The sequence below is a fragment of the Schistocerca gregaria genome, chromosome 1 (assembly GCF_023897955.1).
Source record: "Schistocerca gregaria isolate iqSchGreg1 chromosome 1, iqSchGreg1.2, whole genome shotgun sequence".
NCBI classification, from domain to species: domain Eukaryota; kingdom Metazoa; phylum Arthropoda; class Insecta; order Orthoptera; family Acrididae; genus Schistocerca; species Schistocerca gregaria.
Window position 1 is genome coordinate 524,160,085 of NC_064920.1, and position 25,383 is coordinate 524,185,467.

The 25,383-nt window shown below is 40.6% G+C and overlaps 1 protein-coding gene across 1 annotated transcript in view; it reads left to right on the forward strand.

The window, feature by feature from the left end:
• LOC126356728 (uncharacterized) overlaps positions 1–25,383 on the forward strand; it is an 80,340-nt gene that overhangs the window by 24,433 nt on the left and 30,524 nt on the right. The window contains 2 exon segments of the mRNA XM_050007396.1: positions 18,325–18,409; positions 18,412–18,778. Coding sequence (XP_049863353.1) covers positions 18,325–18,409; positions 18,412–18,778 — 452 coding nt within the window.

Below are 25,383 nucleotides of genomic sequence, written 5' to 3' on the forward strand. Positions count from 1 at the left end.
GATGTATGATTACAGGTTGTTGACACATGGTTGTTGACATATGGAAGTTTGTGTCTGGCCGTGAGTCGTGATCGCATACTCTAACGGTAAGGCAACGGCTGAAGGTTAGAAGGAAAACAGGGTTCGAGTCCCGGTTCGGCACAAATTTTCATTGCCGGCATTCGGTTATACAGCTGATGGTTGTCCATATTCGTAAATGTGAATGCCTTTCATGTGCTAGAGTCCGATGACTTGTGTTCAGTGTCATCGATCATTTTCTATAGAATTCCTAATTGGCATTATCCGATTTTCAAGTGATTCCGAAACTTAAAGAACACCTACGGATGCTTCACATTAATAGTGACGAAGTGGTGCCAACAGAGGTGAGAGTATGCCCCGTCAACACTCTCAAATATTGTAACGTGACGATATCAACAAACTGGTCTCTCGTTCAGAGACATATTTTCTTCGCAAGTGTGACTATGTTGACCAATAAATTTGTAGACATGAAGAGTAAGGACGTAGAATGTTAATAACCTGAAGAGTTTTTACATAATTATCTGGTGATATTATTTTTCAGCACGCCGTTGTATAAACAGTAATTATGCCGCAAAAAATATAAATTCTAAAGAACGTTATGTCAACACTTCACTGTGATTTTCAGAAGTTAGAATGTGCGTTTTGAGTGAGTGGTTGACATTTTTGTTGGTAAAATCTATACCATATGCTACCTACTGCACACATGAGAAGTATAGACGAACTACGTTCAGAAGAGCTTATTAAATGTTATGTTACACTAGATTTAAAATTCAATTTTTATTTGAATGTTGATGGATGTGTTTATGTGTTCTGTCCAGCTGTTCATGGACTATATTGTCTTACGGAAGCCTTATTCTCGTTATCTACTGTAACATGGTATTACTATTCAAAACGTCGTATTTATTTATGCTGTGTGTTTGATCTTTATGGAATATGGAAGAGAGAATTAAATGTGGTACTGTAGGGTTTCTTGCCTGGTGTTCAGTAACAGGCTGTCGAATGTGTGAGGTTCAGGCTGTAGGGGAGAATTATCTTGGAGGGAGAGACTAAGTTATTGGTACTTGAATTATTAGAGAGATACCAGCAGAAAGTAGCTGGTGGGAAGGTTTGCTATGAAGAAAAGAGAACTAACTCATTTCTTCTGAATATCGTAAGCAGGCACATGGACTGCAATCATGTCTAATTTTCATCAGATGCAGGAAGTTACATGCCCACAGGGCACACACAAAAAGTGAAAATACCTACCACGACAATTAAATAAAGGGCATCAGGGGGGGCCCTGTTAAGAATTGTTTTAGCAGTGTCAAAAGCTTCATCTGTCTTTGTCGTATGAATAAAGTAACAGTCGCGTATTTATGTGCCTCACACCTGTCACGCTGAGACGCCTCTAGACAATAGGAATTTCCGAGTGTCTTACGCCATTCGATTGTGCCAAGAGACATTACAGACACATACATGTGACAAAACGATAGTAAGTCGTAACTGTTGGACATTTAGCTCCTGATAGAACACAATGTCAAAATACGTAAATGATATTTCCACTTCTGAAGAGACTTGTTTTAATAGCCTATGTTCCCAGCTTTGTGTGTTTTTCGGAAGTGAGGAACAGTGCTGATGGATTCACTAGATACCACGACAGTGTTCAATAAATAAGGGAAAAATTAGTTAAATGATGTATTCAATATGTTATGCTTCGGAGATATGCAGCTGGATAGTGTCACAGGTATTGTCGAAGTGGCCTGCAATTATTTCCTGTATCCAGAGAAGAGACATGAAATACCTCCCCCCGGCGACGTGCTTGGCCCAGCGGCAGCGCGTGAATGCGCTTAAGCCGTCGGCTTGCGGACCGTGCCTCCGAACGTCAATGTTGAGCGTCACAAGTTCAATGTGCTTCTGATCGCTCAGAAACGATGTGACTTGCGTGTGAGGTGGATGGATCCAGCGATGTATGCGCTATCGTAGGGCGCTCTAGGTGCAGTGGTCCACTGTATCTGGCTCGCACATCACACTGTTTACGAAATGGACGGCAGTAAAAGTTCTACGTTCGTTCTGTCAAAACGCACATTTGCTCCCTTCTCCGTATTTGGGTTATGTTGCTCTGTCTGTAGTATATATAAATAAAAACTCCGATATCGATGGACTTGCCATAAGGCAAAAGTCAACAAGGACACCGGCTTATGAAAGTTCCATTACAAACAGCGCGATACGAAATCTTACTTAATCACTGCTCCTATTCAGCAGAAAAATCTTTGCAACATGTTTAATAAGAAACTTAATACAACAAAATGCAAAATATCTTACTGCAGGTAATGCAAGTTTTTTTTCAGATTAAGCCAATCGAACAAACTGATTCCTTAGACAGACCGAACTTACATTTAGATAACAACAAATATTATATAATATACTTTTATTAAACTAATAAGAGTGTATCGTTGCAGTGAGGCGCAAGCCATCATCACATTAACCGCTACCTTATCATTCTGCGACACTGCTCATTGAAGTATACCGACCATCACTGCTAAATGACTATACTGTGCCTCCTACCGTCTACAGAAAACTTTAATCACCGAAATGTTGATAACTGACATTTAATTATTTCAAATTGCATCACGAATATTGCGTTTCTTATGGGTACGTAGTGTTCCGTTGCCTTCAACGGCATATTTTCATAATACAGAATTTACAATAATTCTTTAGCCACCAGTATGACGTACCCCATCATTTCATGAAAAAAGGCAAACAATTAACAACTGGTTTTCGAGAGATCCTCAGTTTTGAGGCTTAGACACGGAATATACACATATGGGCTTCAACGCAAAGCCCGTGTGCGTTTCGGGAGTCTGAACTGAAGAGAAATGAAGTGTATGTGATGTAGTGGCGTTCTTCTATCTAATTGGGCAACGATGAAACGCACGTCCTGAATATCTGTCAAGTTAGATCTGTGAACTTTAGGAAAGACTCCCCAACGTCCTTTTTCCACACTGTGACGTCAGTAACTGGGCACGGTCCGTGTGCCGGCGGCCTTAGGCAGTGGGGTTCTCCCTCAGCTGAAGAGCTGGAGCCTGCGAGACGAGCGTGCTCACTCGAGAAAGGTATGCCTGGCAGTCAGCGAGCTTCCGTTTGTGCAGCCACGAGCAGCGGTTCAACCACGGACATGCCATGCCCCTAACCCAGGACCCAATGGAGCTGCGAAGAGCCCCGCACAGGATATCCCAGAGAACGTCTTCACTCATTGGCACCGACTTCAACACAGAACCGTCAGGTTTGATGGCTCGTCGTAGCCCTGTGGTTAGCTGATAATGCTGTCAGTTGATTTTGAAGTTGCGCGGGAATTGGACCAGCGGCTGGCTTGGAGATTGTTACGGCATGTGATGCGGGGTCAGAATTCAAGGCGTCAGAAGCAGTGCAAATACAAGGGCTCCCAAGGGCTGACCGACGGTCATTTATAGTGGCTCTGACTAGCTATTTCGCGATACGAGGGCTGCGTCCAGTCACATAGCTGACAATGGAAAGGAGAAACTAGCCGTGGCATGTAGATAACCAGCTCACCTCCTCGGAAGATTCGCTGTTTTGCAGGATGCCGCGCCAGACAGTTACAAGCACCTACCACAAGATTTCGTAGCCAGTTCGCTTGCACGCCCCTCTAGGGGTTGCGAAGTCTGGTGTGCAGTCGTCAGCACTCCTTTCACCGTTGGGGGATTCAGCCCTCTGAATTCCATTTTGTTACTAAACCTGTGTAACGCTCAACACACTAATTTGCGAGTATACCATCCTATATTCTTATTTACATATGGAAAAAAATAATCCGCAATGGCTGTGGAATACTTTTCATTAAAAGTATCGACCGGTTTCACGCCACTAGAGGGTGCATCCTCAGGTGAAAAACAAATCGTTTTATTAGTTCATCGCCGAAAAGTAAGTGCCTTACAGCTACTCCCTATCGTTCACATTATTTTGTAAGGAAATAGCGTTTTCAATAAGGACCGTTTTTAGCGTACTGTTTGTGTACAACGTGACGTGAAGATGGGGAGTGGCTCTAACGCACATACCTTTTGGCGATGACCTGTTTAAAAGAGTTTTTATCTCCTGAGGATGTGTCTTCCAGTGGACCGAAAGACTTTTAATAAAAGGTAATCTACTCCAAGTGCGGATTATTTCTTTCAAAATGTGGATGTTTGTCTGGGGTTTCCCGCATTTTCAAATAAATTGCTCATTATCCTTATTTAAAGTTTTCACACTGATTTCCTGTTCGCTATGTGACACAGTGCATGGTGAGTGGTCCTCGCAAGCTGTTTACACTTTATGGTCGATCAAATGGTTCAAATGGCTCTGAGCACTATGGGACTTAACTTCTGAGGTTGTCTCCTAGAACTTATAACTACCTAAACCTAACTAACCTAAAGACAACACATACATACATGCCCGAGGCAGGATTCGAACCTGTGACCGTAACGTCCGCGCGGTTCCACACTGTAGCACCTAGAACCGCTCAGCCACTCCGGCTTTCTGTGGTCGATCCTCTGGCTTGGTATGTAATGGATTGGAATTTCCAAAGAGTACACGGTTTTCCCCCGTTGGTAGACGAAGGCTATCGAAAGGAGCATCAGGGTTAAGAGTGTTTCCCAAGGACGAAATCACTGTTAATAAAATCCCTTGGTACTGCCTGCAGTTGTAATACCGAATATGTCAAACATCGTTCCCGCACTAAAACACTTACTCTGTGCACCTAAAATCTTGTCGAGAGATCTACGTGTGGTAGTAGGTGGGATATTATTCAGGTAGGTCAGATTCCTAGATGTTAGTATTTCTAAGGAATTATGAGGCTAATACAGCAATTGATAGGTTCAGTGGTATAGCTCTTGTTCTTGTTGTTGTAAGCCAAAAAGTCGGTCCCAAAATGTCACACTTTGTTCCATTCACTAATATTCTGTAGTTCAAAGCGTTCTTCTCTTCTTGAACGCCCATCCTCGTAGAAACTGCTGATAACTACAACTTTATCATACACAGTGTATATCCAGTGAACAACTGCCTTCTGAAAATTTGGTTGTGTTGCGAGGGTCTCCCGTGGGCATCGTCCTGCACCTGTCCCTCAGAGAAACAACTACACGTCTTATACATCCTTTGTAAATTTGGACCACCATAGTAGGGATTTCCCTACACCATGTAGCATTGGCGCAGCCCTTTCACAGTCAACTTAATGATCAACTTCTCTCAGACCTCCCCTGAAAGCAACATGCGAAAAACTTGCTGCATATGAAAATGACCCAGCTGTCACACATTCTTCATTCTACTCTTCATGCCAGCACTGAGTTACTTTCTGTCCTAACTTTCTATCCAAATCCACAACCTGAAAATACTCTTGACCACATTTCACTTGTACTACATTCATAGAACAAAATAAATGAACGCTATTCCTGGTATCAAAATTTTAATGCAATACCGTAACAAACCCCAGAATTAGTGCACTAACACGACACGAGAATCAATTCAAATAAACAGCCCACGTATCGCCCCGCATAAATGTTAACATAGTCTACTAGAAGAATGAAACTCATAGACATACTATAACCTCCAAATTAACACCTCAAGGAAAATTCGTGCATGTATAAACAAAACTACCTCATCATTCGTACACCACGCACGTCACATATTCCCATCACGGTAGTGCATGACACCTAATGAAACCCAAAACGTTTAGTACAGTTTTCCTTCTGTGGCTGCCGAAATTCGGCAGCGCCGTGACAGTGCTCTTCGCAGCCACCCGTGTTGTTACCCAAAGCAAGGAAGCCTCTATCACTCTCGCTTCCCATCTATATCAGCTTAACCGGAGCTCTCAATGTGTAAGGTAATCTGCGCATAGACTGCAGAGGACCACGCTGCTCAACTTAATGCACCATCTTCCCCTTCTTTCCTCCTCTTAGCTTTTTTTGTGGTCGACTCTGCTAATGCCGATAAATGTTCTGGCACGGCCGAAGGGTCAGACTAACCCACTGCGTATGACTGTTGTACAAGTCGGAAGTGGCGCTTTCACGTTCACTGTTGGGATGATCTCGATAATTGGATCATTTGGTAAAGGGTGAAAATTCCTTTTCTCTATCCCCTTTTGGGTGTGAGGGCCCATTAACATCATCCATTGCCATACACAGTGTTCAGGTAACTTAATACTCCTATGCCCCATCTATTCCTGCCATTTCAGGGTTTTTTGTAGCGTCCTCATAATTCACGAGAAATTCCCTCCACTTTTCCTCAATTTAGGCCTCACTACCTTGAATTATGGTTCCTAATACTTCTGAACGACGATTTTCCATGCATACAGGGTGAAGCGAACTCTACATCTACATGGTTACTCTGCAATTTACACTTAAGCGCGTGGCAGAGGGTTCATCGAACCATTTTCATAATACTTCCCTACCATTCCACTTTCGAATGGGGCGTGGGAAAAAGGAACACCTATGCCTTTCCGTTCGAGCTCTGATTTCTCTTATTTTATTATGATTATCATTTATCCCTATGTAGGTGGGTGTCAACAAAATATTTACGCATTCGGAAGAGAAAGTTGGTGATTGAAATTTCGTAAATAGATCTCGCCTCAAAGAAAACGGCCTTAGTTTCAGTTACTGCCACCCCAACTCGGATATCATGTCAGTGACACTTTCACCCTTCTTGCACGATAACACGAAACGGGCTGCCCTTCATTGCACTTTTTTGATGTCCTCCAACAATATTCCAGCAGAGGACGCACAAGTGTGATGTAAACTGTCTCTTTAGTGATACATACCAACAAACCGCATTCTTTGTTTCGCTTTCCCAACAATATTATCTATGTGGTCTTTCCAATTTAAGTTACTCGTAATTGTAATTCCTAGGTATTTAGTCGAATTGACGGTCCTTAGACAGTCCTTAGTCAGTCCTTAGACAGACTTTACACTGTCCTTAGACAGTCCAGAAAATTCGCGCACTCGGGCTTCGCAGCACGACTCCTCTCACGCCAGCAATAAAAAGACGTCTGTCTCAAAATTTCGTCTGGCGATTTCATCCCGCAGAAAAAGGACGTTAAAGACTGACAGTCTGGCAACATTCTAACCACATCCATGAGAATTACCTCTTCCGCACGTTTTCAAGGTTCTTTACAGTTGGTGCAGTGGATAGAGTTTTGGGTTACCATGCAGGCAGTCGAGGGTTCGATCCTAAGTTGGGGCGCTTTTTTTTAATTTGCTAATTTCATTCTAACATTTCATATTGTAATGCATGCCGTTTCTTAGGTCAGATGTATCCTAAATTTACCAATTATGAAAACACTGGGCATAACAAATATGTAGTTACACAAATTTGAAATAGACCGTTGAAACAAATGACCTGTCACAGGGCAGAATAATGACAAAAATAATATCAATTTCGTGATGCTGAAGATGAAGCACAGTACAATAACACAACATCTACTTATCACTTATACCACATGTAATATGAGCACTCAGATGTCGCACATTAGCAACCAGTGAAATTAATAATATCCATATTAATGACTGCCTGACCTTCACAACAGAATACATTGTCCTCAGAACAACAGATGCTCAAAGCGACCTCCCTGCACGTTCAAACATTGTGCAACCCGCCAGATCATACAGCTCTGGATCCTTCGCAGCAAAGCTGCGTCCACAATAACAAGAGCAACATGACCATGCGCTACCAATTCTTCCGCATTCGTCGGCGGAGTAGAGTACACGTACTCCCTCAAGCGTCCCCACAGGAAGAAATCCAGGGGATTAAGGCCAAGTGAACGCGGTGGCCATAAAAATGGACCTCCACGTCCGAGCCGTTTCCCTAGAAATATTCTGTCCAAACGCTGTTGCAGATTAATTCCATTTTGTGGAGGTGCTTCAAATGGCTCTGAGCACTATGGGACTTAACATCTATGGTCATCAGTCCCCTAGAACTTAGAACTACTTAAACCTAACTAACCTAACGACATCACACAACACCCAGTCATCACGAGGCAGAGGAAAGTGGAGGTACACTGAGATACATACTAAACAGCATGTAATTACGAGACTCAATGTTGAAAGGTATAATTAGTATTATAACACACACAAACATACATACATACATTAGTATAATAACATATATAAATAGTAACCGAGTTATTCGTAACTCATGTTGCTAGTCTTACTGGTAATGTAAGGCCCTAACGAAACGTAATGGACCTCAACGAGGCAAGAATAATGGGACCATTGGAGGATGGTACAAAGGAAACAGGTTTCGCATTTATTAGACGAAGTGGTGGGAATAAACTGACGCCCACGACATGGAAGGGCTTCTTTCAAAGCTGACCAATCTTTCATTTCTACGATTGTAGTATGTAAGTGTAAATGTTTTCTAGAGGACCTACTGCAATCGCTGTTGACGATTAAAATGTCAGATACCGTAACACCTGCACTACATTTACCAAATAAAAAGCGTATGCCTGAACCCAGGATCGAACCCTCGACCACCTGCATGTTAATCCAAAACTATACCCATTACACCAACTGTATAGCAAAACTAATATATGCTGCTGACAGAGGCAGTTACCATACACGAGTTACAGTGTTGCCAGATTGTCACTCTTTAGCGTCGTTTTTCTGCCGTATTTACTCGCCAGACGAAATTTTGCGAGACATTTTTTGATCATTGATATGTGAGGAGTCGTGCTGTGAAACCCTAGTGCGCGAATTTCGCTTCAACCTGTATACTACTTCACACACTGGTAGACCTATACCGTAATGTAGACCTATACCGTAATTTTGCATTAGCGCAGCATAGGGTTGTAGTGTGTATCGATCGTTATAACGATCATTAACATAATGACATAACACTTTTCCTATGGTCTGAACCAAAATGCCATCTTGCTAATTAGGAATAGCCACTAATCCCAGACAAGAATCTATTATTGTTAGTACATTATGATTTCCATGTTGCCATTTGCTCCAAAGGACCTAAGATGTCCAAAGTAATTAATTCGAAAAGTTTGCTGTCGTCTGATAATCTTCGCAGTAGAATACGCTGATAGCTCAGTTAAGCCTGTTGTTCACATGGTACATAGTTCTTCACATACTGCTCCATGTGTTACTTACTTGATTGCCATCAGTCTTGGTGGCTACTTGATGTTCAGTTGTTTTGGATATATGTGATCCTGTGTCTGTCTCGATACTTCTTCCTGAGCCACAGCCGGAACCAGAACATGAGACCTGAGTTTCGTTTGCTTACATACAACTTCATCACGCACATAGAAATCCGTCTACATAGCAAATAGCTTGCAGTCTTCATCAGCTTCTTGTCTTTTCTGCCACTGATCGGTAGTGTAATACACTTTTTGTTGCATACAAACTTTCTGACTTACACCATTCATTTTCCCACATGTTCCGTTTTTTTTTTTTTTTTTTTTTTTTAGGATTTACTCACTGAGTTTCAGTTCCAAATGCGTTAAATTGCTTCTTGTATCTTTTAAACCTATAGCCATGTCTATGCTGCATGATCAGCTCTTACTTTAAGTTATCTACCATAAAATGTCATCGAAAGTAAGTTACGCCATATATGAGACTCGTATCCCCTGTTTCTTTTGTAGGTTAATGTATTTCCATTTCATTTATCTGATTTGACGCAAGGGAAACCAGGTGCTCTGCTCCACCCATGTCTTGTCTCAGCAGACAGCCAACACGTGATTGCTTGCATCGGATGGAAAAATGATTTCCTTCTCATTATTTGGAAAGACCAACACTGGTCCATTCTCAGCAATATTTTCATTTTCATGAATGCGTCTTCTCATTCCAGTGATCAGTGAAACTTCACTCCATTTTTAGTGAGCGAGTGAGAGGTAGTGCAATATCTCTCAATTAGTGAACACAGTTTCTTTAAGGATTTGATAAGACCAAAAATCGATGTAGCTCCTTCCTCATACGTAGCATCAAAAAATCCTGCACGATTTTTGTCAATCTAGAATCCATCCGATCCTTTGTGGAGGATTACACGCCGTGAAAGTTATACTTCGTGTAGTGCAAAATGACACTTCTGTGTATTGAGTATCCGGTGAGCTGCGCACAACCACATAAAAACCTCCCTTAGCCGTAGCACATATTCTTCTACATACTTCACAAAGACAGTTGTGTTAACTAAATATCTTATACTCGCAAAACACCTTCTAACAAACGCTCAAACGTGATTGTCACGTTCATCAGTGCAAACAGCATCCATCGATGATGATAATCTTAGGAGGGGAACACAAACGCTGTTTTGAGGCTGTGCTACAGCACTACTTCTAGCTGATAGGTGCCACTCTGCAGATTCATGGTGGAGAAATATCTCAACTGCCTTAAATTACCCAAATATTCCCCTACATTTGGGATGAGACAAACGTCTGTAATTATACAGTTATTGAGATGTCGATAAACATGCTTTTAAGCCATATGTGATTTTTTTTGGAACGATCACCACTGGCGCCTCCCTAAGGACTTGTATTATCTTTACTAATACTATTCCATAACCTTAGATTAATGAGTTCATCAGTTCATCCACAACCGGTTGGAGATGATTCGATGTTCTGTGTGCTTTATGACAGGTCATTACCCAGTGTCACCAGGGTTGCTTGCAAAGAGCTAGAAGGATAATACTGGCCCTCAAATTCTACGAACAACTGCCCCATTGCTAATTTTCTGTTTCCGCTAAATATTTTACCCTTTCCCCCGTACTACAGTTAACAGGCTGCTTGCTTAAACTTAGATACTGAATTTATTCTATCCAGTTCATCCTACTCTAAAATTTCCAAATTGTCTCACGATTAAAAGACTTCTGAGTTTTGCATCGTATTCAAAAGTATCCGTACCATCTGAAAGTTGCATAAATTGACTCTCTGTTCAAAAGCATCGGAGGGCTCTGTTGGGAGTAAGTTAATGATTCAACTGGTGCTTGGGGCTTCTATAAACTATTTTGGAACGACATCTTGGGTATTAATAACCGCCTCAGCTGTACCATATTTGGTCCTTTACTACTGTGTATTAACCGGTTTCGTCGCGCTAAAAGACACATCCTCAGGTGAACAGGTGATACATTAGAGCGGAAAAGCTCGGAATCTTTTTTTCCAACATTCGTTGTCTGGCAAAACAAAACACCGCTAAAAGATGGTATGTCATAGATTAAAAACTGCCAGATTCCATCACTACATTGGAACTGGCTGTTTTTAATCCATGACGTACCATCTTTTAGCGGTGTTTTGTTTTGACAGACAACGAATGTTGGAAAAAAAGATTCTGAGCTTGACCGCTCTAACGTTCTAATCACATGCTCACCTGAAGCTTTTAGCTACACGAAACCGGTAGCGATACAGTAATAACGGGCCAAAAACAGCTGAAGCGGTGTTACTACCTAAGACGAATACTCCTAGCTGTGGTTGCGTCATCTACAAGGTCGTTTGCAGTTTTGGAAAGTATTCGGTATTTGCACCTATGGTTATACTGCCAACCGTGTGCAAATGTCTGTTAGGTGCATTAACCTGGGTTTCAACACCTACTAAGGTTGTCTTCACCAGAATGAACGTTTTGATATAGCGTGGTGACAAATTAGTGCAGCTATGCTCAAGTCAGAAATAAAATACACTTGCGCCTAGCTGGGAACATCATCAGATGTTGTTCGCAACTAGGCGCACGTGGTAAAGGACGGAACGTTATATTCTATTTTTGACTTGTGTATAGCTGCTCTAATTTCCGACCATTGTCTTTTCACAATGTAATTTTACGCTATATCGAAAGGTTCATTCTGGTGAAGACAACCTTAGTAGGTGCTGAAATCTAGGTGAACGCACCTAACAGTTATATGTTACCTGTTGGCTTCATATTCCTATGTTGAATCTACAATACAGTTCCTCAGTAATAGCCATGTTTAAAACTGAAAATTTCCTTACATTGCCCACAACTCTCGTCAGTATATTTAGCTTGGCAAAATATGACATACATGCCATTTGCTTTGGGTAGGCACGCTAGCAATGAAATCCTGAACGCAATAATTGAGCACTTAAACTGTCAGAAAGAGCCTGAACTTGTACTAGCTTGACGAGTCGAACAAATATTTTAATATTTTAATATTATTTGTTAGTTATATAATGCTTTGATGTCACGTGTGGCAATAATACTGTCCCCAGGATGGTCTATTTACTTTATTGGGAAGTATATGACGTCTGCACTTGAAAATAGTTTATATTGTTTGATAGTCCAAGCAAGAAAGGAGAAATGTTGGAACACGCGAGCCAGTACTGACGCTACGAGGATAGATTAACGAAAGACAAACCTACGATTATAGCACCTGTAGACTTAGAGAAAGTTTTTGAGAGTGTTGACTGGAATACGCTCTCTGGAATTGTGTCAGAGACAGAAAAGCACCTAAAAGGTGGATATAAGATAAACATCAATGAAACCAAAACAAGAGTGATGGTACGTCGTCGAATTAACTCTGATGATGCTGAAGGAATTAGGCTGGGAAACGAGATACTAAACTTAGTTGTGAGTTTTACTATTTAGGCAGTAATGTAGCTGACGAAAGCCAAAGTAGAGAGGATATAAAATGTTAACTGGCAGTGGAAAGGAAAGCGTTTCTGAAGAAGAGAAATTTGTTAACATCGAGTATTGATTTAAGATTTAAAAAGTCTTTGGTGGAGGTATTTGTCGGAGGGTAACCTCACATGAAAATGAAACAGGGACGATGAACACTTCAGACAAAAAAAGAAAAGAACCTTTCAAATGTGGTCCTACAGAAGAATGCTGAAGATTAGGTGAGTAGATTATGTAATTAATGAGAATATATTGAACAGAAAATGGAGAAAATAAATTGGTGGCACAACTTGACTAAAAGAAGGGGATCGGTCAATAGGCTACATTTAGTGTTGAAGGGAAGTGTGGGATGGTAATAGTTGTGATCAAGAGATGAATATAATCAGCAGGCTATAGAGGATAAAGGGTGCAGTAGTTATTCAGAGAGGAAGAGACATCAAAGCACCTGGAAGAGCAATTGAATAAAATGGACAGTGCCTTGAAAGGGGCATATAAGGTGAAAGTCAATAAAATCAAAACAAGGGCGACTGAATGTAAGAGAGGGAAGCACTGAGAGCTTCATCAAACCAGTATTCGGACTGAAGACTACAACGACACAATGATATTTGCAGTAGGTCAGCCACAATTTTGTTTCACAAAAGATTAAAGTGAACAAATGTGAAAAGTACATTTATATATTCACTAAGAAATCAAAACGCCATTATCATACTAAATTACTAACTCATAGACTAATAAAATCCAACAGAATTACTCAACGAACGAATGGCTGAGATAAGATTACACTTTCATAGAAGGAACGTCCACTGTACAAAATAATTCGTTCCCTACAAGTCTCCGATACTCAAGTCGACTAGACAAAGCCTGAGAAAAACGAGAACTACACATGATGGGAAGCAAAAAGTCCACTGTCACGAGCAATTCTCGTCTCCAAAACATTCAAAGCACCTATTGGCAACACTATACGAATACACCGATACTACGCTTATATCCAGGAGTAACTATGGATTCGAGACAGAGAACAACGTGAAACCATAGAAAAAGCTCTGTAACAACTCTAACGTTTCACACGTAGGCCACTATACACAGACTTAAATAACATAGATCAAGCGGTAGCGTTCTCGCTTCACGCGCAAAGGGTCCCGGGTTCGATTCCCGGCGGGGTTAAAGATTTTTCCTGCCTCGAGATAACTGAGTGGTGTTTTGTCGTCTTTATCGTGATCATTCATCCCCATTACGGTCGGAGGAAAGCAATGGCAAATCCCCTCCACTAGGACCTTTCCTAGTACAGCGATACGGGTTTCACGCATCGTCCCCTACGCTCTTCGGAGTATGGGACTTCATCATCAGATCAATGTAATAGTGACTTTAGCCATGTGTATCAGTAATGAGGAGTTCATTCATTAGGCTAAGGGCTATGTGGTTCTCTGAAGGAAACAACATTTACAAGTTCTTCAGTTATATACGTCGAAACGATAAATTAAAACCAGTAAATCAAAGTAGACAGATTCCTAACTGAAAATGATACAAACTGGACTGTAATTGGAGTGTGCGAAGAACATGTGGTTGTTTTGTTGTCCAAATTCCCGACCAGAAAGCCATTTGCGACTTCCCTAGGGATCGGTAGTCGGGCGATGTATGTCTCTGTTGTTACGCACCAGGATACTGTCCCCGGTGGGCACTAAAAATTCTCCCAAGTTCTACCTTGGCGCCTCCCGGAAACGTAGTCGCCTATGCTAATAACACTAGGCTGCCAAGAACTGTGAAATGATAAGCGAGTTGCGGAAAACATGGAAGCTATCGCAGCACAGCGGAAATACTGAGCGCACATGTCTGCAAGCAGAGCATAATGACTTTCTGTAAGCTGAGAGACACAGTCATAGTAGTGTGAAAGTAGAATTTCGTAAGGAAGGCTAGGTGAAATGCAACTGTAAGAGCATCTGAAGGGTGAAGTTGAGAATGTCTGAAGTGACAAGAATAGCTGCTAGTGAGGACGTACCAGGATACACGATGTCGTAGTCATCGCCACCGACACAGGGCGCACATATATACCCCACCCTACATAACGAATGTCTAATAACGAATTGATAAGTGCAGACTGGCGACTGCTCAGTTCGTACTCTCAGCCCTTGTGTCAGCTGCACCTATGCAGCGAGAACGGAGGCTGAGAAAGTCGACTCTCGGTATGACCACCTCTTTCCAGCCGTCTGTGGTACCATGTGTCTGGCTGAAAGGACGCTGCAGCTGCCAGCTGCACAGCCACCTTCCGAGGAGAAATTAGGAAATTTGTCGTAAGGACTATGGGATCAAACGAACCGTGACAAGACGCTCTAGAAGGTTCGGCTACCCCGCGCCGCTCCGAGGCAACACTCATGGTGTGACTGTAGGCTTGATCTGTGTGAACTGGATGCTGTCTATCATCGTCCTTTAAGTGGGTCGACGCCACTGCTGCTCATCCCGTTCATGTCGCTGTTTCCTAATTGGAGACTACGAAACGACCTCTACGAGCCAGCGGGAACCTCGACCTGAGGAGAGACTCCTAAGTGCTCACCTTAGTCCCTAAGAGTGCACTTTGGAGATCATACACATAGTTGGAGGCCACCATTTTCCACAGACGATAGCCACCTATGATGTAGCACATGCTACCTAAGGCTTCGCTGCACTGGCCTTACTGCTTCCTCCATTGACGAGTTACTATTCCCCCAACCCAGCTGAGGCATAGCCTAATAAATGTTTTATTGTAAATTATGTTTTCTTGATGCTCTAGAGCGTGACTACAACTTCACAACCGCATCTTGCCTGGCTTTCTCCTGACGATGTAACAGTCTGGAAAAAGACCTCTGTACTATTTAACAAATGTGGCTGGATATAGCTATAGGGTCGACCTATACACGTCCACCTACATCCATAACAGCAGATTTCATTGCAATATTGTCGTTTATCTGTGATTCCGAAGTCTAATTACCCAAACATTTTGATTTAGTGCAAATTATTAAGCACAATAATTGGACATTAATAATACTAATAATAGTAAAATACACAAAGCAATCACTCATATAAATACATCGACTACACCATTGCTATTTCATAACCACTTCTACAACCATTTAGATCACATAACATCAACAGATTCAAAGAAAGTAAATTGGAAATAGAAAACATTACATGGCAAGCACCTGTACCATCTAACACAGCCACACTTCGATCAAGACGCATCCAACACATGGCTAAGAAAAGGCAATACATACAGTGAGACGGAAGGATTCATGATTGGAATACAGGATCAAATAATAAACACCAGATATTAGAGCAAGCATATTATTAAAGATCCCAATACTCGAACATATAAATGCAGACTTTGCAAACAACAAATAGAAACAGTAGGTCACATCACAAGCGGATGTACAGTACTAGCAAATGCAGAATACACCAGAAGACGCGACAATGTAGCAAAAATAATACATCAACAACTTTCCATACAACATAAACTAATAAAACAACACGTTCTCACATACAAGTAAGCACCACAAAATGTACTGGAGAATGATGAACACAAATTATACTGGAAGAGAGCAATTATAACTGGTAAAGCAACACCACATAACAAACCTGACATCATACTCACCAACAAAAAGAAGAAATTAACACAAATCTTCGAAATATCAATACCCAATACAACAAATATACAGAAGAAAACACAAGAAAAAATTGAAAAATACATCCAACTGGCTGAGGAAGTTAAGGACATGTGGCATCAGGATAGAGTTGACATTATACCAATTATACTATAAACTACAGGAGTCATACCATACAATATCCACCAGTACATCAAAGCAATACAGCTACATCCAAACGAATATATACAACTACAGAAATCTGTAATCACTGATACATGTTCAGTTACCCGAAACTTCCCAAATGCAATGTAACATATACTGTGCAGTTAAAAGGAAGTCACGCTTCATCATGTTCCGCGTCACTTTCCATTTTTAACTAGACATAACGTCTGAGAAAGGAAAGAAGAAATAATAATAATAATAATAATAATAGGACATGACAATGTAGCAAAAACAATACATCAGCAACTTGCCATACAACATAAACTAATAAAACAACACATTCCCACATACCAGTATGAACCACAAAATGCACTGGAGAACGATGAATAAAAATTATACTGGAACAGAACCATTATAACTGATAAAACAACACAACATAACAAACCTGACATCGTACTCACCAATAAAAAGAAGAAATTAACACAACTAATCGAAATATCCAAACGCAATACAACAAATATACAGAAGAAAACAGGAGAAAAAATTGAAAAATACATCCAACTGGCTGAAGAAGTCAAGGACATGTGGCATCAGCATAAAGTTGACATTATACCAATTATACTATCAACTACAGGAGTCATACCATACAATATCAACCAGTACATCAACGCAATACAGCTACATCCAAACGAATATATACAACTACAGAAATCTGTAATCACCGATACATGTTCAGTTAACCGAAAGTTCCTAAATGCAATGTAACATATACCGTACAGTTAAAAGGAAGTCACGCTTGATCAAGGTCCGCGTTACTTTAGATTTTTAACCAGACATAACGTCTGAGAAAGGAAAGAATAATAATAATAAAAGAAATATGGTTGAATTTCAGTGAATGATTGATGTAGGCAACAACAAAAAATTTATAATGCACGTACTGATGCGTTTAATTAGACAAAACATGTAAACTGAAAAATTGTGGTCTTACAAAGTTTCATTAGAATATGAAACAAATTACTAATTACTTTCTAGTGCAATAAAACTTGTGTAAACATGTAAACAGAGTTGGAGCACAAAACCTATCTGGAGACGACCCACACAGCAGTGCGATGCCATCCGGCCTGTCGCCCACCATACAGCCTGAAAATCAGGAGTGATGATATGAAGTGCCATTTAATCTCACAGCAGGGCCCCTTTGGTTGTGATCAGCGGCACCATTACAGCACAGTGGTACTTCGCAACGCCCTATTTGGTTGCCCTTGATGGCAAGTCATCCTGGGCTTACGTTCCAACAAGATATTGTCCGCATACACACGGCGAGAGTTTCTGCTGCTCGTTGTCCTGCTTTTCCTACCATAGCAGCAAGATCACCGAATCTCTCCCCAATTCAGAACGTCTGGAACATTGTCGACGGGGCCCTTCGACCAGCTCCAGACATCGACGATCAAACGCACCCATTTGACAGAATTTATCACGATATCCCTCAGGAGGACATTCAGGAGCCCTAGCAATCAATCCCAAGCTAAATAACTGCTTCAACAGATGGATCAACAAGTTCTTGACTTGTTCAATTTCTTAAGAACTTTCTTTTGAATAAATCATCCAATTTTCCTGATACTGTTACCATGAATGTGTCTGTATATGTACATCACATGGACCGATTTCCGTCCCATTCGGATAATTATTTCGTTGTGCTGTTGTTTTTTGAGCATTAATGAAAAACCAATCTCCTATGTCAGGGACAGCAGTGGTTCCTTTCATATTTCGGTGAAGTTAGTTGGACGTCTCATTTACTTATATTGTAGTCCTATTTAGAACGAGTATCTTTGGTCCATGGTGTCCATTATGATCTCTTTCCCAACTGAAACTGCGTTCATCTAAACATATATAGTACTTCACTGTTTAAGAGCGTAGTGTGACCACACGAGGTGAAAAAGAATGTGATGTTTCTGTTCCAGGCAGCTGTGGTTCAAGCCATCGTAGTCTGGGTGTGTTCTCCGCTGCTGTTCAACGCATTGCTCGGTGCCTCACGGGACTCTGGAGACAGCTGCCCATGCCTGTCTGGCTACCTCTGGACATCCAAGTGTCGCCTACGTATGAACTTCTGTATGCGACGACTTCATTCTGCCTTATGAGTGATGCCGAATCTTCGGTCATCGTCGATACTTTCTTCATTCACCTCATGCTGATGATTGCCGCAGAAATAGAAGTTTTAAGCCACAATGTTCTAGCTATGCAAACAACTCGTATGGAGAGTCCACAGTGCAATGCTGAGGAATTTTACTCCAGAGCTCAAGTAAATAATGAAACGTCAAAATTTTCTTGCGACTATCACTCCTTAAATACCACGTCAGATGAAGAGTTACATTTGCAGCTACTGAAGAACATTCGACATCATCAGATGATACATAGGTAAATATAAAAAAAAGTGGTCTTTTACACTGCAGTACTGTACTACTACACAAATTGTCCGCAATATCTGTAGTACTCAGTCCACTGATGCAGATAGGATAGATACTGAAACTACATTCATCATTCATCAGGGCAAAAATTGTAATAATATAAAATAATTATGAGCAAATTATAAAATTTGTTGTGGATGTGCTTCAAAAATTATACCAACTTGTGATCAACATTTAATACCACTAAAGCTATGAAACCCGGTCGTTGGGAAACGTAATATTTGTTTAGTGTTTGCTGAATGTAGGCTGCTACTAAATTATGCCTAAACACAATGCACTACTGATACTATATCTATGAGGAACCTGGCCCACATTTCCAGTTTCCGAAGATAGGAGGCACGTCAGCCGCTTTTGATGTTAAGTTCAAAAATGCAACTTGGCGGATGAGGGAAAGTCTAAAAAAAATCCTTTCTAAATAAAAGCAAGTGAAAGTGGAAAATTTAAAAAAAAGAGCGGAGGAAAATAAAAATAATCAAGAGTGGGGTGGTGGGAATTTTAAAAATTGGCATAAAATTAAAAATTTCAACATGGTGCAGCTTGCTTAGTTCTCATTTTGTCAACCAGTCACGGTGAACTATCAAAAGTAGGCGTCCATTCAGAATAAAGCAAAATAAAATGACTCAAGCTAGTCCAGTTTTGCTTTATAGCCATGCCGTCTTCTTTCTCCTCCCACCCCAATATCTCTACCCACACACTGTGCAGAGTTGAAAATGAAACAACCGATTAAATATATTCAAGATGGTGGAACTAAACCAGTTGTGACAGTCGGAAATTAAAAACTCTCTCCCGTCCTCTCCCCTCTCTCTAGCCACTTACAGTGAAGTTTTAAGTCGTACATCTAGTAAGTATATGGATGAAATACATACATTCAAAAATCCTAAACTAAGGAAATAGCTAAGTTGTGGTTTATACACCCAAGTCACCTCTCCGTCCTCTCCAGATAATCAGAGTGGAGTATCAAAATTGTGTGCAAAAATGACATCAAGTTGCATTATTTATATGAAAGTCAATCATAACTGTGTACATAATCCCACATCTGATGGAATATTAAAATGACTTGAAGGTCAACCATATGCACTAGGCACGTAAAATGCCACAGACACTTGTATCTCTGTATTTCATACATGACATAGTGTATTCCTTACAGAGATGTGAACTTTCTTACACAGATCTCTCAATTAAAGAAATCATTCTCTTCCTCTCTCTATCTCTACTTATAGACACACACACACACACACACACACACACACACACTCATCCATATATAAGATACACGTGTTAATTATGTCAGCATAGGTTTTCACTTGATGAGAGACAGGAAGAACCAAGTGGGGGAGATATCCCTGCACCCCTCAGCTATTCTGATAAAATACAGTCCAGCTGACAGACTGTAAGACATGGACATTCCATGACGTTGTGTGGTGCGTGAAGGAAACAAACTGTGGAAAGAATAGGAAGCAAAATACAGAACTCAAATTGTATTTTCATACAATATTGACTTCTGTATAATGTTTTTCGTATATTAACATATTTATTGGTATTAATAAATTGCCCATTATATTTTTCAGTATTTACTTAATTTAGATTGTTTATTTTTGACAGTAAAATCTAATAAGGCATTTACATTATGTGCAATGGTCATTTTTGATGCCTTTTTGCTTTATCGGAAAATATACCACATTTTTAATCTGTTCGGATAAAGAGAGTGCTCAGTAGTCCTCACTTCCGAATCCATGAGGCACTGCTTGTAACGATTAATAGTTAGCCTATATTCTGCAGATTGTTGTACGCCTTTTGCATTGTGCATTGTGCACCCAGACTGGGTCTCAAAAACTTATATTTTTGCATGCAGGCCCACAAATTTTGCACAGGGCTCGTAATTCACATCGTCTTACATTAGTCGAATTATTGTTTTATTCACCAAAATAACGTATTTGTTTTTCATTGGAAATCCAGACGTATTCAACCAAGTACTGAACCTCGTATGGGTATCATTCCTAACATATAATTAGCTGTTAGGAATTTAGATGTGGCATAAGAGGCTGCCAGTGCCTCTGTAACAAAGTTTTACACGGTTTGGCAGGAATTTATTGAAAATACATTTCATCCGCATATAATGAAATCCGAACAAGAACGTTATCGAAAATGTAAACTATACATTCCAAATGCGACTGGTTTTGTCAAATACTACATTCAGTATATTCAGTTCAACTGAGACAACAGATTTTCTTTCAAAACAAAACTCCTTTGAAGATCTGGTTTTACAATTAATGCAGTAGCCCCGAATCATCTTTTCCATGATGTTGCTAGTCTAATGGCCCGGATCTTTCACACATGTCGCAGGGTTTTGCGGAATACAGCGTTACTCTATAGAGTTTTAATAAATTCTTCTCAGTTTCATTGGATGCACTCATGTGATATTACACGTTGATTCTGTATTTGTGGCTTCATACAGGGAGTTTGCTTAAACGATAAGATTCACTGAATCGTTATTAATACCAGTTTGTTTTTCAAACATAGTTTAAGGTTTCTGTCGTGAATAAGGTATGCTTTCTTCCATTCAAGATCTCAAACAATGTCTTTGGTTTCTTTTTGGCTGATGGTGGTGCTATTTTTTTCCAGACCTAATGGTAAATCTGAATGTAAGTCGTAAGCACCCGCGACGTATTGAAGATGTACTTCCAATATGAAGCCAGAGTTTGGATCATCTGGTACATCCTGCACCACAAAATCTTAGGTGCTCTCTGGAGGAAGTTACTAAAATCAGGGATTGTAAGAAGATACAATATCGTCCAGCTCTCTAGGCTATTCACATAATGCATTTTTAATACTTCACTGTGATATTTTGGAAAGCGAGGAGAGGGATTTGGGGGGAGGGGGGGGAGGTGTTGGAAGAAGACTTTTGATTTGACACTGACACAACTGGTTCAGTTCCACTATCTTGAATTTTCTTTATTGCTTCTTTCATTCTTAATACTTCCGTGTGGTTGACTGGGGATAAGGCAGGAAAGTGAGGGGTGAAGAAAGGGGAGGAGTATACAGCACAACTGCAAAGTTTGATTTTTAAAATTTTGTTTCATTCTGAATGGATGCAGCCTTTTAATAATTTGCTCTAATTGGTTGGGAAGAAGATGATGGTTGGGGCATAAAGCACAAATGAAGTAATTGTGCCATCTGGGATTTTGAAATTTCCTGCCAATTTTTCAAACATATACTAACGTCATCTTTAATTATTTTTGAATTTCCTACTTTTTCAAGATTTATTACTCCATCTTACCTTAAGCCCACCAATTTATTTATCTTTACTTTCTAACTGCCCGTAATCTGCCATCTTGGATTTTTTAATTTCCCCACCAAGCGCTACTGCAACGAATTACGCCAGGTACTCCACATCTATACTACGGTTACTGAATGTCAGACCAATGTCAATTCAGAAACCACTGGAGTGCCATTGGGTCGTAACAGGTTGTAACTCCCCCTATGAGAATCTATATCCGTGTTTCCCGTAATTTCTCTAAATCAATTAAGGTGAATGACGAGATGGCCCCATGAAAAAGTCCTGGACGATATTCATCACATATTTATCCTATCCGTGATTATGCTCCGTCTCTAATGAGTTAGAGATGTACTATCCGATAATACCAATCATTTATATAAGGCAAAGTATCTATTCTAATGAAGTTCACTGCAGTCACGTATATCCTCCTTCTTGTTGCTGTTTTCACTATTGATATAGTACTAAGCTGTAATCCTCATTTTGGCAATGGATACTTTTGTTGTGCAAAGAAACAAGCTATTAACAGTCCCTTCACACAATTCTAAAAAATTGAGGGAGAAAGCTATATGCTGTAGTTATCTCTCAAGTTTTAGGAGGTCACTCAGTATGCTACCAAGAGAAGCGTAACACACGGCTAAAGGAACAGAAAAGTCTTTTGCGAGTAGGGAAAACAGGCAAATTGGTTGTAGCAGAGCATGCTCTTCAGTTAGGAGGTCACGAAGTGTAGTTTTCTGAAACAAAAATTATGTCTACGACGAACTATTATTCACCGTCTTTGTATAGAATCCATTGACGTATGTAAACATAGGAATAATTTTAGCATGAAACAAGAGACCATGAAACTTAGCAACTTATGGACAGTAGCTCTGCTGCGTCGATAAACTTCTTTTTACCTTTGACAAGACGACATCGATCGTTAACTTTTGTCTTTGACAAGGATAATCAGTGCTTATCACGCGTAACCCCCTATTTTACAGGATATATTTCGCTCTCAGACAGCTGACGAGCCTCAACGGAGGAGCAACGCCACTAAGATGTCAAGCACAGTTCTGGACGAAGGTTTAGGAAGAGAATGGTTTCGGGGACTGTAGCCTTAACCCCGAAAGGTCTACCAGCAGCAACTGCAGATGTCATCAAGAATAACCGAGTGGTGTGGCGCAGTGGTTAGCACGCTGGACTGGCATTCCGGACGACGACGGATCAAACCCACTACCGGCGGTCCTGATTTAGGTTTTCCGTGATTTCCGTGAATCGCTTTAGGCAAATGCCGACATTATTCCCTTGACAGGGCAGGTCGAGTTCCTTCCCCATCCTTCCATAATCCGAAGGGACGGAAGACATCGCTGTTTAGCCCCTTTCCCCAAATAAATCAACTAACGAAACATCAAGATTTGTGTACAGCGGTGGAGGCGGGAAATCCCCCAGCCACCTTACTCACCAGATACCAATCCATGCGACTTCGATCTCATTTATTAACTGGAGAAAGCAGTGCTTATTAGGGGCTTCGCAAAGAGGGCGGATATCCCAACGGCATTTCGGTGACGTGACACGTGATACTGCCACTCGTCACCTTTTCCATCTTTGAAAACGCTTTCTGGATCCAGTGGGAGACCATTTTGAAGGACAGTAGTTCCTTATAATAATTTTTTGTTTATTTGTACTGGTGCGTGATAAATTTATACAAAGCTCCAATACGTGTGTTTCATTTCATCCACTGGAACCTTGTTTTATATTGGTATTCAGAAACACATTGGCTTACCGGTTCAATATACATCGTGGAAGTCTCATGTCGTAGCACGTTACACCATGGTTGCCATGAGTAATACAATAACCCTCGTATTTACGAATTTGTAGCACTGAGGCCTATCTTACAAGTATTAAAACAAGTGAAACTGATTCACCACAACAGAAAAACTTTTCATTACAAGGAATCAGGAAACTGGAAGCAAATCCTTAGATTGTGAAAATGTACGACGATTTGACAAATATTTTAGCAAAAATGCCTGTAATGAACAGTTACAGACATCTGACATTTAAGGTGTCACAAACGTCTGTGAAACAGACGGTGAAATGTGTAAATTCGTGGTAAGATCTTATGGGACGAAACTGCTAAGCGTACACGCTACGTAATGGAAATGAAACTAACTTACGGTAAGGACAACACACACACCCATGCCCGAGGGAGGACTCGAATCTCCGACTGGGAGTACCAGCGCGGACCGACACAAGGCGCCCTCAACCGCGCGACTACACCGCGAAACAGACGGTGAAACGAGAAACCCAAAAAAATTGTAACAAATGGCGCCTGTCTGTGTTGCAGATCCACCACATCGTTCAAAACATACCAAACGACAGGAGTGAAAACACGATAACGTAAAATTTGAAATAGCAACAAATTATACACGTGTGTGAAGCAGACCATGAAACTATTATTAAAACTTCGTAAAAGAGAACCTTTTTTAAATGTGTTCGAAGCAGACAATGTAAAATTTATTTTAGATGCATACTCAGACAAACAAGTAAAACAATCAAACGTTAAAAGAAACAAATACTTTACGTCTTTGATGTAGACAGAGCAGGATCTTATCAATGTTTCAAAGAAAAATAATTACATACGTATGCAAAGCAGACGGTTCACCATACAGAAGTAGAATTTATTAACAAGAGCCTTCCATTTAGGAGCCGAGGCGGTTCCTTGATTAACAACGGTTTCTAGGACATATAAAATGGAAATTTGATTTACACAGTAGGCGAATAACAGATCAGCACTCAGGCCACTTAAACGTAGCAGTGGCATGTGAACATGCAGTAGAAATCTTTGTTGTTGTTGTGATCTTCAGTCCTGAGACTGGTTTGATGCAGCTCTCCATGCTACTCTATCCTGTGCAAGCTTCTTCATCTCCCAGTACCTACTGCAACCTACATCCTTCTGAATCTGCTTAGTGTACTCATCTCTCGGTCTCCCTCTACGATTTTTACCCTCCACACTGCCCTCCAATGCTGAATTTGTGATCCCTTGATGCCTCAAAACATGTCCTACCAACCGATCCCTTCTTCTAGTCAAGTTGTGCCACAAACTTCTCTTCTCCCCAATCCTATTCAATACCTCCTCATTAGTTACGTGATCTATCCACCTTATCTTCAGTATTCTTCTGTAGCACCACATTTCGAAAGCTTCTACTCTCTTCTTGTTATAGGCCATAAATACCAAACCAAAGGAACTGGATTAGCAAATACGTACACGGACCAATACGGGAAAGCCAAATTGAATGAAAATT